Below are 22,626 nucleotides of genomic sequence, written 5' to 3'. Positions count from 1 at the left end.
AGTTATTAGCTTACCGTATTGAAATCCTGAAAAAAGTTTTTACCTTAATGCTCTCATGTGATAGGATATTTGTAAGCTAATTTTTAATTAAAAATCCTAAATTGGTCAAAATTTGGAATTCCTGTTCCATGGTAAATTCCAAAAAGTAAATTACTTCCAAACAGCATTAGTGACAGTACAATTTAACACACATTCCCTAATGTCTTCAGTTCTGCGTATGAACCATGACTACCACTCATGCACTTTCATGCAGTGCACACATTAAAAGAAAAATTCCCCAATTTTTGCGTGGGCCTATTCTCATCACCTGATAACCTACTTTTAACCTAGTGTAATCTAATGTGTTTTATTTTAATGTAAATAAAAGCAAATACTATTCAGATGAGCATTAGGCAAAACGTCTATCTTATTTTGTTGTTAGATATGTACCTCATTTGAAGTTGCTTTGAAACAGTTTGACACTGGAAACAAGAACATAAACAGTGAGGCTAATTAGAGTATCAGCTCCTTCCAGTATCTTTATGTTTGCTCTCAAATTTCTTTTCCAGCATATTAAAAACTGCTTCTACACCAATTAATACTGATCAAAGTTTCAAACATTAATTTTTCATTATGGCATCAAACACTGAACAAGCAAACAAGCAAATAAAGTTGTTTCACTTACAGCAGTATCTGTTTTAATACTATTTAATCAAATAAGTAGGTACCAAACAAATAGTGATATAAAAATGCAAATTAAAGTAAAAAGAAAACCATATAACCCGGGTTAGGTAACTCCCGAGTCCAGCAAACAGCTGCCATAGTGCAGTAAGGTTACTCGACTCGTAGGACTTCTGCTGTTCAAACCCTGGAAACCTGGGGATTCTGCATTTGTGGCAGGATGGATTGGTCCTAGCGATGAAGCTCTGGAAGCCCAAGGTTTCCCACGCTACAGGCTGCCACAGATCCTCAGTGTCTGCAGTACCAAGAGAGCAGTGAGAATTTGAGGGATAGAGCACTGGGGGGAGGGGAAGAGTGCAAAACCTAGCAGAAAAGAGAATCAAGCTACTTTTAACAAAAACCCAACATGCTTCATTTGTGTTTGAATTTCTCACAGAATCAGTGTTTTCTTCCAGAAAATTACTAATCTATGTAATCGCCATCTTTTGTAAGGAAAAATTGTTTCATCAAAAAAAAATTCTGACCACCTCTACTCTTTTTATTATCTATTCTGTAATGATTCTGTGATGGTCATTATACACTACAGTGAGAGTTTTGCACTAACTCAATACTAAATGAATTAATGGAGTAACTATTAATAAAAGGTACTGGCATGAAAAGCAAATATATTTATGGCAAATGGGAAAAGGAGTCAAGATACAATTCTACAAAGATTTAACAACGATCTTCAAAAAGACGTGGAGCGTCCTCATGCTTCACAGTTATGGAGAGCTTGGTACGAGATACAGTAAATATTGACATAATTTTGAGTTGAAATATCTTTGTGAACCACAGAAACCACCAACACACTGAAGTGATACGCAACTGGAAAGAATTATAAGCACTGATAAGCTTTTAACCACCAGCATTTGAAAGCTATAAACAGGAAATCAGAAGAGCAAAAAAGACAATCTGTTTCTCTAAAATCAAGTAGACTATTTACTCCTTTTGGATATGCCGAGTAGAAAACTTCAACACACAAGTATTTACTGTCACTTTAATTACAATGCTGTATTCATAAACTATAAACAAGTTCCATTTCCTCCCATTTATGAGTAAGTAGGCCAACTATAAATACAGCTCCACTTGAGGGATATGCAATGACAACCACAACCTGGACACAGACAGATGTGTGAACTGGTTTCACATTGAGGTAGGCTACAGGACGTTTGCCGGTGATGCTCAGGGAGACACGCAAGGCACCTTAAACTCCCTCTACAGTTCATTAAACCAACTTCAGCCACGCTCAAGAGCTATCAAGCAGAATTCAATTTTGTTCAGATTTAGATCTGACTTCATAAATAATTTTCTTCCCCAAACAGTGTCTTTTACACTATCTCCAGCTACACTGAGTTTTTAATATTGCCACCTCCTGCTAAGAGCTTCCCCCCATCAATACATAATCAAATTTCAAATTGATCAAAAACTTTTGGAATCATTGCAAAGATACAAAAATTCCAAGTAGTAATTTTTAATTTTTTCTGCAAACATAAATGACAGAACAATCAAATTATTCACTGGAAAGCTCTCAGCGTTTTGAAGTTTTCATGGCTATCTTTAAATCCTTCAGGAAAAAATATAAACCCTTAAGTATAAATGTATGGAAAAAATTGTTTGTGGCAAAAAAATTAATTACATATAAATATCAGAATAATTTTTCATCTAAATGTATAAAATGCATCTTTCTACCCTTGACAATTAAATTTTGCATAGAATTTGCAGTGGTTTTAGATATAGGCACAAATTATACTATTTTAACTTGCTGAACTTGAAGTAACAAAATCAAATGACAAGCTATGAATAAACATAGCAGCTTTCTTTGTCGTTAATTTATAGCACTCCAAACTTAAAGGGACTGATTTTTTCCCCTCCACAAGCAAGTTTTATGTTCAAGTAAAAAGTTTTAAAATGTATTATAATAAAATCTCAGGCACACTATTATTATTTCAAGTTCATGGTTATGTTTTTAATGTAAAATGTTACTGAAAAATATTTATCTACAGTACTACTGAAACATAATAAATTTATCAGATATAAAACATCAACATCTTTGGAAAATAGGACAGAAAAAAGCTTATGAAAAAAAAGACACTTCTACTGGTCCTGGTCAGGGAATCTCTTCTATTCAGTTTGCTGAGCTAGCTGATATTTTATGTTCAGAAAAATGTAAATATAACGATTTCAGCTGAATATTAAGTAACAAAGTGATCCATAGTTTCAAAACTAACAAGAGAATGCACATGAAAGCATAAGATATTGTTTTTACATTATAGTCTTTAGCCAAAACCTACCAAAGTCAACATCAATTCTTCCCGCGTTTGAAGCAAACATCAAAGGACTTTTGGAAGGACCAAAAATCAGTTGTGAATTACGAAACATAACGGACCATTTGCAAATTCAAATCAAGCATCTAGATTCTAATCTTATGTTTGCAAAACTGGAAGCCATTAAAAAAATATTCAAGGGTTTGTTCATTGTTAGGAAAAAAATAAACGAAAATCCTCATGTTTCTTAAATGAAGATAAAAAAAGGAAAGGTACTTTAAACTAAAAACGAAATATTTAATGACTCTTCCAGTACACTTTTTTTCCCCCAATACTGCATTTAAATGGTTTTTAAAGAACTAAGAGCCTGCAAAGCCTGTCAGACAGCAGGTCTTTTAATGGAAAACTTCCACCCTTCTCAACTTACAGAAACGTTGGCAAGTCCTCCACCAAACATGCATTAGCAGTACAGCATGCCTAGACAAAACGTATATGCTTCCAAGTAAATACAGCAATACTTTTATACAAAACCAATTAAAAATGATCTTTCCAAAGAAAGAAGAGTAGTAAAATAAGCACCAAGAACAAGCAAGTCTGTATATGATAAATAACACAATAGAGACTGTGATCTCAACTACAATGACACATTTCACAGGACAGAAAAATATGCATGTGTCAATCCAAAATAGGTATTTGATGGCTTTTGATTTCCTGGCTCTTAGTAAGAAAGTTAATCATACCATTTTTTAAATCTACTTAGAGAACAACTGATAAACCAGCTGCAGTAAACACAGGTATATTTTGTACAGCTTTTAGTAGAAATAAAGATAGGGCTTCGATACAAGAAGTACCACAATGTATTCAGAAGTACATGACAAATCCAGACTAGCGTGCAGGTGTGCTTATGCATGGACACCCAAGGAAGCACAAGAGAGCTTCCAGGATTTAAGATATTTCTATCACTAGTCAACTCCTACCTCCCAGAACTCACCTTCACAGCTGTAACTGTACACAGCTACCGTTGACCTTTTAACCAGATTCTCGTCATGATGCCAGCTCACTGCCATGTTCCCCATTCCAAAATAAGGTTCTTGTTTCAAGTACAGCATTTGTAGCGGATCCATATAATTTAATAAAGTCAAGTTATAAGCTGTTCTGTTCTTTAGACTTATGTAGTCATCCTCTGGTACACAACAACTGCTTTGATCCTTTGAAATGGACCCTGTCTCTGTAATAGAAGTAGCAAAATTTTTCTCTCCATCTAGTCTAGTAGTATCTTTAATTTCTTTTGTCTCAAACAAATTTTGTTCTTGTAATGCTTTGACTGCTTCAATATGCAAGTAGTCATTAAGTCTGATTAATGCATTACAAGCATCACGTATCTGAGGATTGCAATAGTTTATATCATAACCTTCAGTAGGCCAAGGAACTGTAAATAATCTTGTGTTCAAGTATTTGTAAGTGCATCCTGGGTTTCCAATTAAAATACGAGACACTGGGGTAACAAAATCTTTTCCTTTGATCCTTACAAGATCTTGAAAGAAACAATCGTGTTTTCGCAAGGTCAGAAAGCTTTCTTGTACCATTTGATGGAGCTCTTCAGGTACTGTATCAGATTTTCTGAAAACCAGGTTGGAATATTTGGTCTTCCACTAAAGGAGAAAAAAAAACAAAACAACCAAACAACAAAAACAGTAAAAGAATTATTCTTTTTATAGGAACCAAAGTATTTCATACATTCAAGAACAGACAAAACTAAGCTGACAAGTTATCAAGCATGTGTCTAGAATATGGTGAAGAAATAGATGCCAGTATTTGTTACTTTACTTTCATATTCTAATATATTGCACAAACTGTGGATATGTACCAGTGGCCTGTAGCCAGAGAGTACCTCCAGGTCAAATCTCAAAATGAATAAATAAAATTGAAGATTCTGGCAGAAATCAATAGAACATATAAGCTCCCCTGTTGAATCTGTAGATAATGCTACCTTTAAGTATAGAAACAACAGAATTATCAAACACTAGCAAAGCCACTCCTCCTTTTGCAATGGCTGCAAAGACCATCCTGTTTCATTCTGATATATGGAATTCTAGAAGGCTACATGGTAAACTGAATTAATTTTCTATAACAACATTCGAGCAAAAATAACAAAATGAAAATGTACATTTTCAAAAATGGTCAACATTCTGCTGCACTGGCAGGTCTGTCTTCAAAACAGTCCTCAACATAGTGGTCCTTTCTATATTCAGATTCCTCAATGCGTGCCAATTAGCTCTCCTATTTTATATAAAGGTTCCCCTTTTAGGTAAAAGAAAATTTCCAAACTTCTTTTCTTCCTCATCTCCCCACCTAAAATATCCTTTTTCCTCATATCCTCTTCTGACCATACCAGCTCTGGTACCAGTTGGAGTTCAGAATCCAGCAGTGAGTGGAGGCAACAACTCCCAGCAAGGTATAACACTGCTAATCAGCAGTATCTTGCTTTGTATGCAAAATACTGCCTCCCACTCCAGGAAGGCTTGGATAATTTTATTCTGTTAATCTGGTTTTCTAAGGAAGTGAGTATCACACAATCACACCTTTTATTGGTTGCCTGTAAATCTGCTTTAGCTACTGCTGAGACTGTTTGGCAAACTGGACAAAGGCTAGAGAATAAGTTCTTAAATAGACTAAGTTCCTACGCATTTCATTAAAAATAATAGATAAATAAATAAATAAATAAATCAGATGCAAACTAGCGCCCTTAGTAAGGGAAAGGCTGTAATGTGAGTCTATCAGGTATCAATTAGCATGTGCGAAGCTCAGAACTATTCACTACACTTATTTCCTTTTGCCCAGAAATTAGTCACTTGTCTGGGGAAAGGGTAGATAGATGGTGGTGTGGGGAAATAAGAAAATAATTAAGGTAAACTGAAATCTGAAGGCATTAGGCAATGGGGCAAGAGCACATGGATGCACAAAACTGATGTCTCAAAACTTTACTAAATAATAGCTTACCTTCAAAGAGCTTTTAAAAACCAAATAAAAACCACCAACACAAAAGCATCACACTGACCTACAATCCATCCGTGGGCTCCTTCTGGTACAATGCAAAACTACTTTACTGGTACTATCTACTTCCAAGCCAGACTTGAACCCGCCTTTCAGGAAATTAATTTTAAAATCTAGAAAAGGTGCATTTAAAAAACATAAGCCAGGCCGTAAAGTCAGCATGCACATTTTCTACTGCACAAAAACAGACTTCTGCATCATAACACATTGTTATCCCACAACAGTGAAGAGGTGGCTTTGTAGGATCGTTTGTTTCTACTAAAAAGAGGAACATGAAAGGAAGCCTATTTTAAAACTAATGATTACACATAATAAATCTTAGTTTATAGATAAACCTTGCCACCATTTCTTGTGAATTTTTTACAGTGAAGCTAACTCCCTTTCTTTATACACTCTAATGGTTTAAAAAAAAACTAGCTTCCTAGACAGAGGGAAAAAAACCTTGTAACAGTATCTACAGATAATAATAATTTCTGACAACAGTATTTACATGTTAACTTTAAATACCACAGCTTGAAAACAATCCCAGATATCTGTTTGAAAGTCCCTCTACAATCCCCAGCACAGAACACTGGATCCCAGCTTTCATTAAAAGAAGTGAATATGATAAACGCAATTCGCCTGGTCTTGCCAAAAGGCGGAAACAATTCCTTTTGAGATCCTGAACTGCCCCCTTTGTTTCAATCAGCACTCTCTATCTGTAACCTTTGAGGAGCACAGTGAAAAAATACAAAGAGTAACTACTGAAATCAGTAGCTGCAAATGTGAAGGATTACAACTATAGGCTGCAGTCAGATGTGTGGGTTTATGTTGATGGGAATCATAAGTATTCTTTCACCTTCATACTTAATGACACAACATTATATACGGTGACATAAAGATTATTACTGCATGATTTCTTTCATTATGCAAATTATATTTATAAAAGAAAGAGCACTAACAGTTCTATAGCAGTATCCCATCTTCATACATCTTTAAATAACTCTATATTGAACATATTCGCGTCAGATTCACCAATTATCAATTACATATGTTATTATAGTATCTTTAAAAAGTGACTATTACTACATGTTTTTAAACCATTTAATAGACTGAGTTTCTGACAGCAATCACACATGTGAAATATCAAAAAGAAGGGAGGGAAATAACAATACAACGTGAAACAAATAAATGTCTGAAAACATGCCCTAGAAAGGAAGCACACAGATTGTACAAAGGTAAGAACATTGTATTCCCCTCCTGAACTGCAGAGGTAATGTCTTCCACATTTTATTGCCAGCCAAGTCAGATGCGTGTTACTTTAGGGTCCTGTTTTAAGATTACATGCTTCAGAACTATTTTTTTCATTATGTTTTACACAGTATACTCAGGATTCTACCTTAAAAAAACACCTCACACTGATAGCTCAGAAGAAATCAGGAAGCGGAAACACATTTCCGACACGACACATCACATGAAAACATTTGGTCTTCTTTAAATCTCCAACCAGCCGTTGTGCTATGTCCTACATAAGGAAAGCATTAAGGGATCAGAACGCAGGGTGAACGCTGGGTTCACACTGGACACCTTGTTATTTTGGGGGGATGGGGAAGGGGGAGTAATCATGTACTCAGTGTTGTAACTGACAGCAAATATTAAAGGTCAATTCATCGTTCACTCCAAAAGAAGTGGGTACATTACTGGCAACCACAGGCAAAAAAAAAAAAAAAAAAAAAAAAAAGTACATTTGATGCTTAATTCTTCATATGAGTGTTACACACATGATTTTAAATATATACGTGCTTTCACTTCTAATGGTGGTATTCAACACACCGAATCACCCTACAGGTTGATCCAAGACATAAAATGAAGTTAGAAATCAGCAATAAGGACGCTTCAAAAGCAAACTGCCACTTACATCGTGAAATGAGAGTCTGTATTTCAGATACTTGTCATTTGCCTTTGTTAACAGAATTTTCCTTGTTCATAACTTTAAACATTACATTATTGCAGCCTATGGTTTCTTAGTTATGTTCAGACTATACCTCTCCATACCTGATAGGATACCGTAGTTTTTTACTTGCATCCTACCCAACCTTTTCAACACATTCAAAGAATACTGCTTTCTAAGGGGTGGATCCTTAAAGGAGTAAGGCAGGTCTCTCTAGGAAAGAAAGACTCTAAAACTAAACTGTACGCGATATTTTATTTTGTTAATTCGTTGTCTTCAAGCTCTCACCCTTCTTTTCCTCCCCATCTGTAGTACATTGAAGCTGTAATATCTACAGCAGTGATTACAGTAACATTTCATAACCACCATGAGAATTTAAAAGGTGCCTGTGATGCTTATGAATATCACCTATACTTATAAAAAGATTTAGCATGCACACAAACACTATGCAAAACATATAATTCTATATGATGCAAAAAGAATGCATCTAAACTCGTAAGGCTTGAACAGGTCCGATTTCACTGCTTATCTTGTTCCCATTGTCTTCTATATTTATGGGTTAGAGATACTAAGCAAAAGAGGTATCACTTGGGCAACCATGGCTCCATCTTCTCTTTTCACGTCAGCTCCACAAGACTTGGATTTACAGAGGTGAGAAAAAGAAAAAGACGCCATGCATAGCAGCTCTTGGCAGCAACAGATATAAGAGAACAAACAGGAGGGGATGTAACAGGACTAGGAAGCAGAAAACAGTAGGCTGCCTGAGTCTCAAAAGGGGGAAGAGCTTCCTGAACATTAGTTTAAGAGTGAAAAGAATGTTTTGGTTTGTTTTTCTCTTTTGTAAAGAAAAAAAAAAATAAAATCATTCTGTTTGGCTCTTTCTACACTCTTCCTTGCCCTTACCCACAGAAGTGCTTCTTATAGTTAACAGCAAGCTATGTGTTGTCATATTATCCTTAGAGCTGTTAAAGATGCCAGTCAAGACCTTACTTCCACTGTCTTCAGCACTGTAAGAATACAGAGAAAACCATGCTTTCCCTGAGCACCCTACAACCCAAATGAGTGAGAAAGGTGAGGGAAGTATACAAATCGCTCAATATCACCACTGTAATCCCACTGGCAAAACCAGTCTGACTTCATGCTTCTGAGTCGGTCTGGTACCTGACCCAGAAATGCACCTTTCCTTTTCTATAGTGTGATGCGGACTAAATTTTTCTTGGCCTTGGAATCCTGCAAAAGAGAAATTCATCCTTACAAGGAAAGAATCAGACCTATTTCCATGCTACCATATACACTTTGAGCCATATATCAATACAAGAAAGGTGACATGCCTATAACGTAAGCACCCTTGCTGTAGCTGTTCAAAATACAAGATCCCCTCTTATGCTTTCCATCTTAACTGTGTTTCGATTTGATCTGATTGAACTTAGAGTTCTTGCCATATGTTTTGGAGCTGACCTATAAAGATCCAAGATAGATAGATATTTTATTAATTTCAATATATTCTTCCATAGACTAATTTGGTTTACTATGTGGCTACTTTTTTCTATTTTTATTTGGTTTCATTTGAGGCACCCATTCCAGTTTTCACAGTTCATCTTGTAAATAAAGTTTTAAGGCTCACTTAGTGTTTGAAAGCAGAATTAAGCCAAAAATTTTCAAATTTCTACATTAATATTTTCCCTATTTTGCCAAAGGTGAGCTATAAAGAATAGGCCGCCTCACAGGTCAGAACAAAACCAAAAAAACCTTAAAAGAATGGTGACATGTACATTATTTGAACAAAGCATAGGAAACTGTGATTCAGTATTACACATCTTACTTGGTACTCAGGACTGATACTTAGGGCAAAATACTAAAAATAAACCAAGTTTAAAAAGTTTTCATTATTGAATATCCCAGTTCTAAAGGTCTTATTTTGCACCACCTGGAAGTACACTATCAGCCAGCAGGATACTTCTGTCATACCAGGTTTCACAGTGTCTCTTTGAAGAAAGATTTATTTGTTGTTCAGTGCAAACAACCATTTTAATTTAAAACAAGTACAGCTAAAAGAAATACATTACCAACTGATGGAAATCATCATCGGCTGGTGTCTTATATGGAAGTGTATTCTCTCCAAGTTCTTCAAGGAGCTTTTTTTTCTGTTTTGGAGAAGCAAAATTGAAACAGAAAATCAGACTAAAAGCCAAGTAGAAAAGCAGTTGTATTAAAAGAGATACAAACATATGCAATTATTTCTTTCACTATCTTCAATTCTGGAAAATTAAACATGGAAAAAAAGATGCAAAAAAAAAAATAATCAGTGGAGTTTTTCCACTTACAAAGCAGTAATTCAGGTTAAGTAGTTTCGGAGTACCTAAGTGTTTCTCCTCCTAAATTCTTTTTTAAATAATCAGTTGTTATTACACTGATGAAAATCTACCTTTGTCTAATGGTCTTCAGAACTATGCCTACTTTATAACTAGATAATAACTGCAATTTTTTTCATTTTATTTTCTACTTCAATTTGTGGATCCAATGGGTACAAAGCTCATACTCCATTAAATGGCTCAATAATATTCACAATGAGCCTTAATACTGAGCATAGTCTAAAAAGTACTGAAATGGTGTATTAAGGAAACATCATCTACTGCACACCAAAGCCACTACAACCTGACAACATTTAAAATGCCATCCTCAAGACCTGCCATCCCAGCAGACAGCCAGAAACCTTGTTGGATGTTGGGAGTGCACTTCGAACCAGCTGACTGCGAAGAGCCAGTTTTCTCTGTCCCCCTTGTTCTCTTAACTCCCTTTTTCCTTCTGTTTTAGACTGAGAGTATCTCCACCAATGTTTAGTCAACACGACCACTAAGAAATTGTTAAGATTAAAGCCTGTTTTTCTCCAAACTGCACTTTTCAGATTTTTATTAATAAGCATACAGTTTTTGTATGCAATATACAATTAAATGTGCAGCTAAAGATTTGGAAAGCACAAGAGACTCGAAACATGCCACCAGAATTTTGGAATCAAACAATCCCAACCCATGACATGTCCATCCACATTTATCCATCCACAGTCTAACTCAACCCTAAGTCAACATGATGCAAGTACAAAATAACAATGTAAAAATCATCACAGTGGAAGCACTGGCCTAGAAAATTAATACACTGTTGCCTTTATTTCTTCTTTCTTTTAGCTTGCAAGGATGGTTTCTTTACAAACTTTGATCATTAACAAATATTTACTAATAAAAATGCAACTCAAAGATTATAAAACTACATCTGCCATAATGCTTAAATATTTCAGATAACAGGATTCAAATTCTCATTTTTATTGCAATATTTTCAACTAAATAAACACTGTCACAAGAAATAATTGAAGTTTCAGCTCACTCCATACTTTTATGTTGCAAGAACAAGACCAGATGGAAATGAAATACATTTTTTAAAAGAATGGTAAGGGAGTGGTACAAAGGAAAACACAGAATAAGTTAAAACCAGGTATCACTAACACTTTCATAAACCCAAGTTCTACGGGAACAACCTCCTATTTCATCACCCAGATGTCACTGCAAATTGATTATTCTAAAGACAACATAATTCACTGTTAAAAAAGCACTTTTTTTCCCCCCACTTGCAAATTCCCCTTTTCATAATGTTTTGGGTTGCATACACAGGTCAAAACAGATCTTCCCTACTCTGGCAATCCTACTTAAAAAAAAGAAGACATGATATGTAGTAACTAACTCCTGGCTTACAGCAAACACATAAACAAGGAAAGTTGAATTATGAAAAGTGTTACTGTGTATTTTATTCTGTGACAGTGAATTTCCTTTATTCAGAGTTAAGCATCAAGGAAGATGACAGAGGCTTAAAATCACAAGGAAGTGTAGAAGATTTGAAGGTTTATAGCAAACAGATCAGTCAAATTAAAATACGAGCAGGTAGCTCTCACTCATCTCCGCACTCACGATCTAATGATCGCCAACTCTTAACTAGACTGAGAAGAGCAGCACTGAAATTGATGACCCAGCAATGTAATTTCTCTTGGTCCCTAGTTTTCTTTGGGGACAGGTTGTTGGTATGTTGACATGAAGTCACTGGTGAAACAGCACATAATATGAGAGATTAATTTGGCAGAAAATGACATGCTAATTTGCTGCATATTCTAAAACAATAACACTTCTCTATTACAAAAAGCTTGCTACAATTCTGTTACATGAAATCACTGACAACATTAGATTGGCTTTGTTGTCTATAAGATAAACCATATTTAACTGCAGAAAAAAGATATATATATCAACATGGACTCATATCTGTGGGGGGAAAAAAAAAAAAGAGGTGGGAAGAAGAGAGATTCTAACAATTTCTTTGTCAAGTAACAGCCTCTTGGCAAAAAGCACACAGCATTAAAATGCGCTCTTGTGTATAGGTAATAGTAGTTCACATTTGATTGTCAGATCTGGCTAAGTGCCGCTCTTCAGCTTGATGTACAGACTAATACACACAGCTGGGTGGTATAACACATTGCTCATCTCTTATGCAAGAAGCTGTCACACAGATGTCAAAAACATCAAGCTACTCACAAATACCTCCACAAAGTAAAAAAAAAAAAAAAAAAAAAAGAAGATCTGGCTATACCAACTGGCTGATGTGTAAGTCTAAGCACTGTTACGTAAACACTGCTCATAGACTCTTCCAACACCTAAACCCCTAAATAAAACATTTTAAAAAATTGCTTTTACTTGAAGGTATCAGGCATCTTAAAAAGCATTCTTCTACATCTGATTTTTAAATTTTAAAAATTATGAAAAGCATAACAGTTTATTCAGGTACCAGTATTACGTTTCTTACACTTTAAAAAGTAATGTGGTTTTTATGTATATATTAGCGATGCTAATATGTGAAAGACAATCTTACATGCACCATACTTATAATGCCATCACGCACTGTGCACTGGTCAAGAAACCTTGATAAGTGTTGTACTAGGACCTAGAAAGGAGAAAGTATCTGCAAATACCTTATTTTGTAGGCTGCTGTAAGTGTTAATGGATCAATTATATCTGAGACTGATAACTGGAATGAAGACCTAATGCATCAATGCTCAGTTTTAGAGTGTGTGATGAACTTCCTGCAGACATTAACAATCTCTGCTCATTTATTAGTAATAGAAGGGTTTATTAATGAGATTGTTGGTTGTAAAATTCAGCAAGTGGAATAGTCATAACTGGAATCTCTCAATCACTATACACAGTATTTTTATTTTTTCTAAGTTTCTTTGTGGCAATAGCAGTACTGCATTGTATGTTACACAGCAGAAGTAACAGAAACACAGCTAATGCACGTCAAAGTCACAAGACAAAATGTAGTTATGTTACAGACACATGGTCTGTTATTTTCAAATTAAGTGGTATAAGGGAAAGATGGGACTTAATGGCATTTTCTGACAGTGTGAAAATTTTTGCAGTTGACATATTTCCCTGCAGGGTGTCAATAACATTCTCAAAAGGTTTTATTTCTCTCTTAATTGTAAGACAAAAGTTCAATATCTAGGCTATAAGGGCTTGTGAAGGCCTTAGACTTTCCAACATAGAATTCCCACTTAGTTTCATCATCAAACAAGTCAGAAGACAATAGCCATTTTCCAATTCACAGGTTGTTGTCTTGGCTGAAACAACATATTATAAAAACCTAATTTTACCGAAGCCACATTGAAATATTACTGAAAGTAGTTCTGACAACAAATCTAAGGCTGCACCATCACAACAATTTAACATGTAAAACCAGTGAAAACATTAAGAAGCAAGTTTGCTTTCCCTCCCCAGTACTTAGCATAAAACACACTGAAGAGTTTATTGAAGAAATTGCATTTGTTAACACAAGGGAGACTTAACTCAATAAAAGTTGTATTCACCTCTAAAAAGATAACCCTGTTTGCTGCCCAGCATTCCTCCTGAAACGGGGAAAATGTCAGCTTCACTACACCAAGTAATCTCTCTGGACCTGGAGCAGCATCCCATACAGGTGTAAAAAGCCAGTCACACAAGCCCAAGACATGGAGGGATAAAACAGTGCCTATGAAACATTTAAGGATGTTAGGTTTTAGTTATACAAGAACTCACTCTGACGAGCAGTTAAAAATCTATACTTTATTCAAACTAGTAGATTGCCAAAACCCATGACTGTTACTGTTCCGGAAAAGTCTATCTGATTATTGCCTAATTTTTATATTTTTTTTTCAGGAAAGACAGCAATCTGAAGCTTCTAACAGGCATGTTCCTGACATCTGAGGGGATGCAAGCAACCTTTTTTTCCCAGCCATTGATTCCTTACTTTCACCTTACAATCAGCATTACACAGAAACGCTATAAAAAAAGACACATGAAAGACGATAATTCAAGCAAAAACTGAATATCCCACCATTGCATTTAACCTCCTATTTTAACAAGTCTTGGATATTTCTTAGTTACAAATATTTCATATACACACCACACTAGGGAATAATCATTTTTAATGGGTGAGAACCGGCTGGACTCTTTGGGCAAGCAGGTGCTTGCCCGATGCAGAGAAAACAGCACAACCAGCGAAACAATTTGACGTACTCATATACACTCTTCCCCGCAAAATAATTGAATTTTCTGATTCACTACCTGCCTCACCTTACAGCGACCTAAAGTCCCACCTAACATTGCCTTGTTTTCATTGGGTCAGTGATCTTTTTTTTATTTAATTTTTTTTAATAAAGATTGAAAATGCTCCTCATTTTTACTCCCCTCCAGCCCAGCAATCTTACAGCAAAGAAAGGTAGCAGAAAGCTGAACATTTTACCTATCTCATGTTTAGATCTTGACAAATAATCTTCCTGAGGCTAAAGGAGGGAACAATATCTGTTACGAGGGGTGAGAGTCCAAAAGGAAGGCCTAGTAGCTTTGAAACATCGTCTCCACTCGCAGCCTACAAAAGCCCTTCTGCCTTAACTCCTTACATTAGAAGTCCTTTGAACACTGGCCAATTCTTTTGTCCTAAAAGCTTTGCTAACCACCCGTTGCAGTTTTCACACTTTTGAGAACACTGACTTGTGACCAGAACTAATAAAACACTGAAGTTTTTGTTTGCAATGCAATCCAATGTGTTTGCAGAAACTTCTGGGGCAGCTCCTAACAAACAAAAAAGTATCTATTCAAAACAGAAGAAAGTATCATCTCCATCTCCAATACTGTTTTTCCCAATAGTCTTTTGTTTTCCAAAAGCTTAACTGGTTTAGCAAGGCACTCTGGGAATGCATACTGTCATGAAGGAAACATCTGAATCACAAGTTCAGATGCAAATCTTTGGTTTTCCAAAAATCCCTCCTTCCTATTAGCTTCTTCCCCACATAAGAATGTACATTAGGGCCTGTGTTTCCCTTTCATCCTTTTTTTTTTTTTTTAATCAACTATAATAAAATATGGATTTCTTTCAAGTCATGCATGAAGAAAAGGGCTAGTGCTATGAAGTGAGAGCTCAATGGCTTTGTAGAGGAAGAAGATTAAATACTTTATACAGTAAAAATTTTGTGACACGATACTAAGAGCCCATCTACAAAAAAGCCATGACTTTACAGGAACTTCCACAATCTTACCTCCTAATATTCTTTCTCAGATTTTAAAATTTATTTTTTTAAAAAATGACACATTAACTTTTGGATAGTTTCTTAAGGAAGGAATGTGATTTTTAAAGTTGACATTTGTTTAAACTACAAGGCTTTCCAAGTGTTAGCTATTAAAACTTCATAGCAACCAAGATCATTCAACTGGCTCACTAAAACCAGTTATGTCAGAAATGAACCTAGAGTAATAAAAAATACATTCTAAATGCACTATTACAGCTTTCATTTCTCCATTATCACATATATTAGATTTCAGATTTTTTTTTTTTCTTCAAATTATTTCTGTAAACTCCGCTCATTAAAAGATCTTAAGGGACCGGTCAATTTTACAGCACCATTTACTCACATGAGAAAGTTGTATTTCCAGGTTACCCTTCATTACACTCAGGTCTTACCAAAAGCCTTGTCTGTGCTACAATCTTTCTGTAATCCAGCCTTGTCAAAAATACTGGCAGGCATATGACCACACTGAACCATACTTTGTATACTACAGCTCCCCCCACCCTAATACCATATGCCAAAACCATTTTCATTTTAAGGACAGAAACTTGCATTATTCTTCTTCTATATAAATTAACTATGACTCTCTAATACTATTTAATAGCCTATAAATGCATTTCCTAACTATACTATGATAAAATATGCTGGTTATTGTGCGTCTTGCTCTCCCACTGAACAAACCAGTGCAGTTACAGAAGTAGCAAGATGCAGTTCAAGTGATCCAATCATGAAAAAAATTACATAATGAACAATCTACTGTGATGCAAAGACCTCAGGCCTAACATCAGTATTTCTGACTGAGCAGTTGTCTAAAAGACTGTTTGATATACCGTCCTGCAAAGGTACTGTTTGGCTTTGCTAACTAATTTCAGTCTCTTTTACCCTTTCTCATAGATCAACAGGCCCAGATTTTGGTTCACACACACACAGAGATCAGTCACGCGTATGCACAACATACTTGACCGATGTAACTGAACTAAGAGTTAATTTATGCACTGAAGCAGCTTTGCAATGTGTGAAAAATGTCTTTGCTACCAGTACTCCCTCTCTCCCCACCCTGACGTGTTAACAGCCCCTTAATTGTTGTTTCAACCTACAGGAACTCTTAATGCAACAGAACTGGCAATTTTCTTACCCAGTTTAGTGTGCATTTGTCACACATGGATTAGCACTTTAAGTAACCGTAATAAAAATTTGAGAAGATAAATAGTTCAAACAGCCACTTTTTGATGGCTAAACACCCCTAAGCCTCCCCAGCATAACTGTCAATAAACTTCTACTACCACTGCAAGCATCTTGACGACAATGTCCATTTCTTGTTCCTTCTATCATTTGTGCATCCTCTTCCAGCAGGTACCAGTTGGTAAATGGATCGCCTGTATTAGGTGAGAGTATTCAAACTTCATTCAAAAATAAAACCGGGAGATCTGATTGAAACTTGGTCTTTCAGTTTTCATCTTATACATACGGACACAAGAGCATACACGCACCTAAGAGAATGCTTAACACAGTGGATACTTTCAGATAAACATGTTTTGACTCACAAGGAATAGATAAGGACACCAGGCCATTCCTGCATGTCATTCTTTGCATAGTTTCACTGAGAAATGGCCAATAGTTGCTGAGAAACTAGATTTCTTCATCAAGCAGTTCTTACCCAGCTCACCTCCTAAAAATTAGCAGACAGAAACTTTAATGACTGTTGCCAATAACTGATGCTGCATGATATAGAAAAAATACCTCTAAATACCCTGTCCCAAGATACCAAGAGTGTTTGACCAGTTGCAAAACACTAAGCACCAATCCTTTAACAGGGAAAACACTCAATAAAGACTGAAAACAGATGAACTAAACCCACAGATTATAACAAGGGTTGATGTTGAAAGGATACATTTGGCATTTTTGTCTGTAGACCTCTCACGTTCTAATAGCACTAAGAAGTTATCGATGTTGCCTAGCTTCTACTGAAGGCTATTGCCAGTACGTAGGGCCCTAGAGCTGTGCACCCTTAGGAGCTGATGCTATGCTTGTGAATGGGAAATGCACCGATGTGGTGCTGTTTCTCCTGGAACAACCCAAGAAAACAGAAAGAAGCATTGGGAATCACCGCAACATTTTGGGAAGCATTGCATATGTGCAATGTGGAACTGTATAGCCTTCACTAGGGTATAATATCCAAGGAGTGTAGCAAAAGAAGAGCACACATACTGACCAGCAACCAGAGAATGAGCCACCCGAGGACCTCCAGAATGAAAACCAAGGGCTGGCACTGCTTGAGATGCAGATTCAAAACCTTTGCGACAGGCTTGTAACTTTTGTAGATGCAGACAGACAACTTGCAAACACACACACAAGCAGGTCACACTAATAGTTTTTCAGAACCGCTAGCAAGATCAAAGATGCAATTAATTTTCTTGCAGCTTTTCATCATTTCCAGAAAATAATGAGCCTTGCAGAATTCCTGGTCTGGACATATATTTTGATAAGTAATGGTAGAAGTATCCAATGTGTAATAAGGATACTTTAAAAACTGTGGGGGGGGGGGGGAGAGAATTTTAAGTGTTAAAGCATCACCCAGAAGAAACAGCAGTCAAAAAGTAAAGTAAAAAGAAAATGGATACTTGAAAAAAAAAAAAAGATATTTCCTTAAATATTTCAGTTTAGCATCAAGCATGGTTTCCAAAGTCCCCTTGATAACACTGCTGAAGATGGTGTTAATGTAGAAAGAGCAGGTGCTAAGTGCAAATGCATGTGCCATGCAATCGGCTACACAGAAGATCAATAAGGAGCTAGAGCATTAAATTTCACATACTGTAACTGTCATGCCCATTACAAAGCATTTGAACATCTTCGTAGGCCATTACAAAATTGTTGACTCTTGATATTTTATATTGAACTAAATCATTTCCTAGAGATTTTATTAGCACAATAAGTACTATGAAAGTATAAAAGCACTTACAAAAAAACTTGGCAAAATTTGAAGACCTTTACAGCCTTCCAAGGCATCATATCTGATTATTTAGCTGTATTCTTCACTGTGGAATAAAAAGACAGGAAGGTGGTTGAAAGACTTAAAGATAAAAGGAAATGCATTCCAGGAACACTTCTGTGTTAGTCACATAACAGATACAGAGCCGATGTATTTTAAAGGAGGTATTTACAAGATAATTCTTGAGAATATATGCCACAATTAACAAAACCACTGCAGACAGAACACACAGAAGGAAGGGGTATGCTAGGTCCCCCGGGGTTCAGCTGCAGAAGCAGCACCATGCTTCCTGCCTCTGCTCTTCAATCTCTGTGATTTGTCCTTTTCAAGGACATGATAAACACAGATTTTCCTTAAAACATTTCTCACACTAGAGGAGCCTTTGAGCAGAAGCTTTGTGCAACTCCCCCTCCTCTCCCCAAAACAATTTAAAGGCAACCATCACTGATTTGTTATCATAGTTACAACAAACTGGGTGTCATACAAATTGTCAATTTCCAAAACAGCACAACCATCAAGGTGGTTTTTTTGAAGCTACACAGGAGTACAAGTGTTAATACAGTTGCACCATTTTCTACAATTATTTTCAAGGACATAGAAGTTACAAATCACATTATGCACAAGATGGGAAATTGAAACTTATGTATCGATATTTGTACAAGATTATTCAGTGGCAAAAAGTGCCATTTGTAACATTTTGTACATTTATAAGAGTAATCTGTGTAATAAAAGCATGGACATTGTTTAGTACTTATAATAATTTCCTAATTTTGCATAAACTATGCCATTGAACAAATAATAACAACACTCACTCAGAAAACCTATAAACTGTAGTTGTTGCCTCAACTTCATAGTAAGACAACTACTAACGAAACATTGTTGAATTTTGACATCTAAGTTCAAGAAGGATATTGCTATATGTGGTTTCCTGAAAGAAGAGGGTGTGGGTTTTTTTTGTAACAAAAAGTAAAGAAAAAAATCATTGTGAACAATGCAAATGCAGTGAAGAATTCAAACTTAGTTTGTTTTGTTTAGCTGGAAGGCTTTGTTTCGTTCACAGCCTCTGGAATAGGCCACACGGGGAACAGAAAGCTGACATTTAACATTTAAGTTGGCAGACAACGATTAGCAAAAGTCAGGGTCTGAAGAAGGTTAGGCAAGTTCAGACCAGAATCAGGGAGCACAATTTAAAAGAAAGGATAATTAACCATCGGAGGAGATCACCACTTTATGAGATGAACTCTCCCTTGTGGGAATTCTTTTTTATAGCAAGTTTGGATGTTTTTGCTAAATGATACATTTTGGTTCAGTGGTTCCCAAACTGTTTAGACCAGCAGACTACAATGAGTCATCCATATTTCCTCATGAAGTACTGCACATACAGCCTAACCAAATCAACTGGCGACAGCAGAGCCACACGGACTGAAAGTGTGATGCATCTTATTCCTCACTTTGGTTGTGATTCATCACTTCACCAGTCACCCACTGAATCCAGACACCCTGGTCTACTTCTATAAGAATATATTTTACTGAAGTCCTAAAGCTGGTGTTAGAAATTCTCTTCTGCCTCACAACTCACACAAACTGAGACAAGAGTTTGTCAAGATCTGTATTTCATGGTACTTGGAACATTTACAGTAACATCATAAGGTTTAAGAACTACAGCTAAAGTATGGACTACTCAATTTTCTTTCACTCTTCAACTTACTTAGCATAATTTAAAGAATAAGCTTAGGGTAAAATACAAGAGAGCACCGATTTGCTATGAAAGTACATCTGTTAAGTCATTTCCTTTGTGCCAAACCCAGGCAAATTTCGTAATGCAAATCAACATTTTGTTTAAGAATACGTTTGTCGACCAAACTTAAGGCCTGTTACTTTTTCAAATAATGCTGTTTTAATAAAGCAACCATAACTCTTGCAAAGATTTGCAAGTTAATCTCCAGTTTTCATTTTAATTACTTGCATATACAGACCTTATTTCTTGTTAACTTTTTCCTTCAGTTGCAGTGATGACGTGTATAATTCTGCAGAGCAGCACTACTCCACTAAAAGGGGCACACACAGAAATTATTTCTTAACTCTTCTGTGTACATCTGTCCAGGGAAACTTTTGTCTGTCCTTTCTCCCCACACACTTATATCCCTAACTGATCTATGAATCCAGATAGTCATGCTACTATAAATGTCCGCACTTTGTATTTGTGAAGTAGTACAGTAGTGACAAGGCTTTTAAAAAATCATCTCTTACCTCTCCATGCTATTCTCAAATACAGGCTGGTTTTCTGAAGGTGAAAAAAAAAAAAAAAAAAAAGAGGCTGGCAGAGAGAGAACCATTCCAGATTTCAACACAACTCTCCTTTGTCCTACCTGCTCCCTTCTGCTGAAAAACAAAAAAGCAAAAAACCCTCAACCAAACAAACCTAGACTTACACTACTGCATATTCCTATTACCAAATTTAATAAACAATTCCTACAAAGAGTACTAATTCATTCTAGAACAGTTTGGATTCCTCGTCTAAACAAAGGAAGAGAGACTGCCATACTGATCAGTAACAGATACTAAAGCTGTACAAGGCTGATAGGAAAATACAGACACGTTATATCAACTGTGTGGTAACATTCAAAACTGAATCCATGAAATGACCCAATAAAGAAAAAGCATCAAATAGTCTCTTGACTATTTAAGTAAATATTTGCATATGTTAAATAAGAACATCATCAAAAAGCCCACAGGGAAATCAGCACAGGGGAAGGAACAGGGATGGTGAAGAGAGGTAAAACCCCTTTATTAAAAAGAGATATGCACACCCAGAAAAATCCTAATGTGGACGTACAACTTGACAAAGAGAAGGACTGGTCTGAACTATGGTAAATTTAAATGCACACAGGAAAGTCCCTGTCCAAATGAAAATACTGTGGACGCCTTAAAATTCTAACCTCTGGCTTCCTCAGCGGGTATGTCAAAATCAAAAACAAATAAATTTCCTTCAGAATGTCTACAACAACTGGAGTCAACCATTTTATCATTCGATACGGTGGTTTTCTATGTTGGGGTACTCTCAACCTGACATTCAAAAATCTAGGCCACCTTTTTTGACACGTAGTATGCATGTCTGTGGTAAAAGCATCTGAGTGACAGCAGCTCAGATGCATTAATAAGGGAGGCTGAGGGCAAGGAACTGACATTAAGAGAAAGCTGCCAGAGCCACCTTTGTTCTCATTTGCTGGCTTAACATGCTGTATTACTTCCCCTTCTACCATGGAGTCTTCAGTGGTAACTAGAATTCAAGAAGGGTTGGTTGAAAAAAGAATGAACAATGTCAGCTTAAAAAAAAAAAAAAGGAAGGGAGGATTTTAAAATTAACTACTATCAGACAACTGCAGGAGCTTATGACCAGCGTTTAGCACTACGTATGCTGCAATTCCCACTGAACTAGAAGTGACAAAGGTTTGATGGTCTCCATGGAGAGCTGGGCTTCCATATGACAAATGCCTCAAATCACTGTTATTTGCATTAATTCATTATATAGGACTTAATTAGATTTTTACTTAGGAGCTTAACTAAAAAATAAACCAAACCCAAACCCCTTTTACCCAATACTTTTGGGAACCCTTAACTCCATCTGTCCTTGTCACTGCATTTGGAAAGAACCACAACAGGGATCCCTACCACAGCATTTACTCAAGGACCTTTTCTTTTCCTTTCCACCAGAAAAACTTTTAACATACTTACTCATTTCCAGCCAGTAAAGTGCAAAAAAAATAGCAAGAGGTGTTTAACGAGCTTCCCACCTGTATTTTCATAGTAAGCAGAGTAACTGTTTAAACATCGTGACAGCAGAAAGATCACCTTTAGCATGCATATGAGTATGCAGCAAACTTCATAAAGCATTACAACAGGCTTCTAAAGCATGTTGTTAAAAGACAGTGTACTCTAATATTTTATAGCTCCTTGTTCAATTTCTTTTGTTCTTTACCTTGACAAGTTAACTGTTCTGTGCTTGCAAGTTTTCAATAGTCTGTTACAAAAAGACTTAAATTTATTTGCATTACAC

At 36.1% G+C, this 22,626-nt stretch overlaps 1 protein-coding gene across 6 annotated transcripts in view; it reads right to left on the bottom strand.

Moving 5' to 3' along the window:
• Positions 1-22,626, bottom strand: part of FTO (FTO alpha-ketoglutarate dependent dioxygenase) — a 260,515-nt gene that overhangs the window by 203,596 nt on the left and 34,293 nt on the right. For all 6 annotated transcript variants that reach the window (XM_080364733.1, XM_080364730.1, XM_080364731.1 and 3 more), the window contains exons 2-3: positions 10,014-10,091; positions 3,955-4,615 (exon numbers count right to left, since the gene is read on the bottom strand). In XM_080364733.1, coding sequence (XP_080220859.1) covers positions 3,955-4,615; positions 10,014-10,091 — 739 coding nt within the window. The remainder of the gene's footprint in view (positions 1-3,954; positions 4,616-10,013; positions 10,092-22,626) is intronic.

Source organism: Falco punctatus (genome assembly GCF_963210335.1).
Source record: "Falco punctatus genome assembly, chromosome: 14".
Lineage (NCBI taxonomy): Eukaryota > Metazoa > Chordata > Aves > Falconiformes > Falconidae > Falco > Falco punctatus.
Note: the sequence above shows the minus strand (reverse complement) of the source record. Positions and strands in the feature narration are given on the sequence as shown.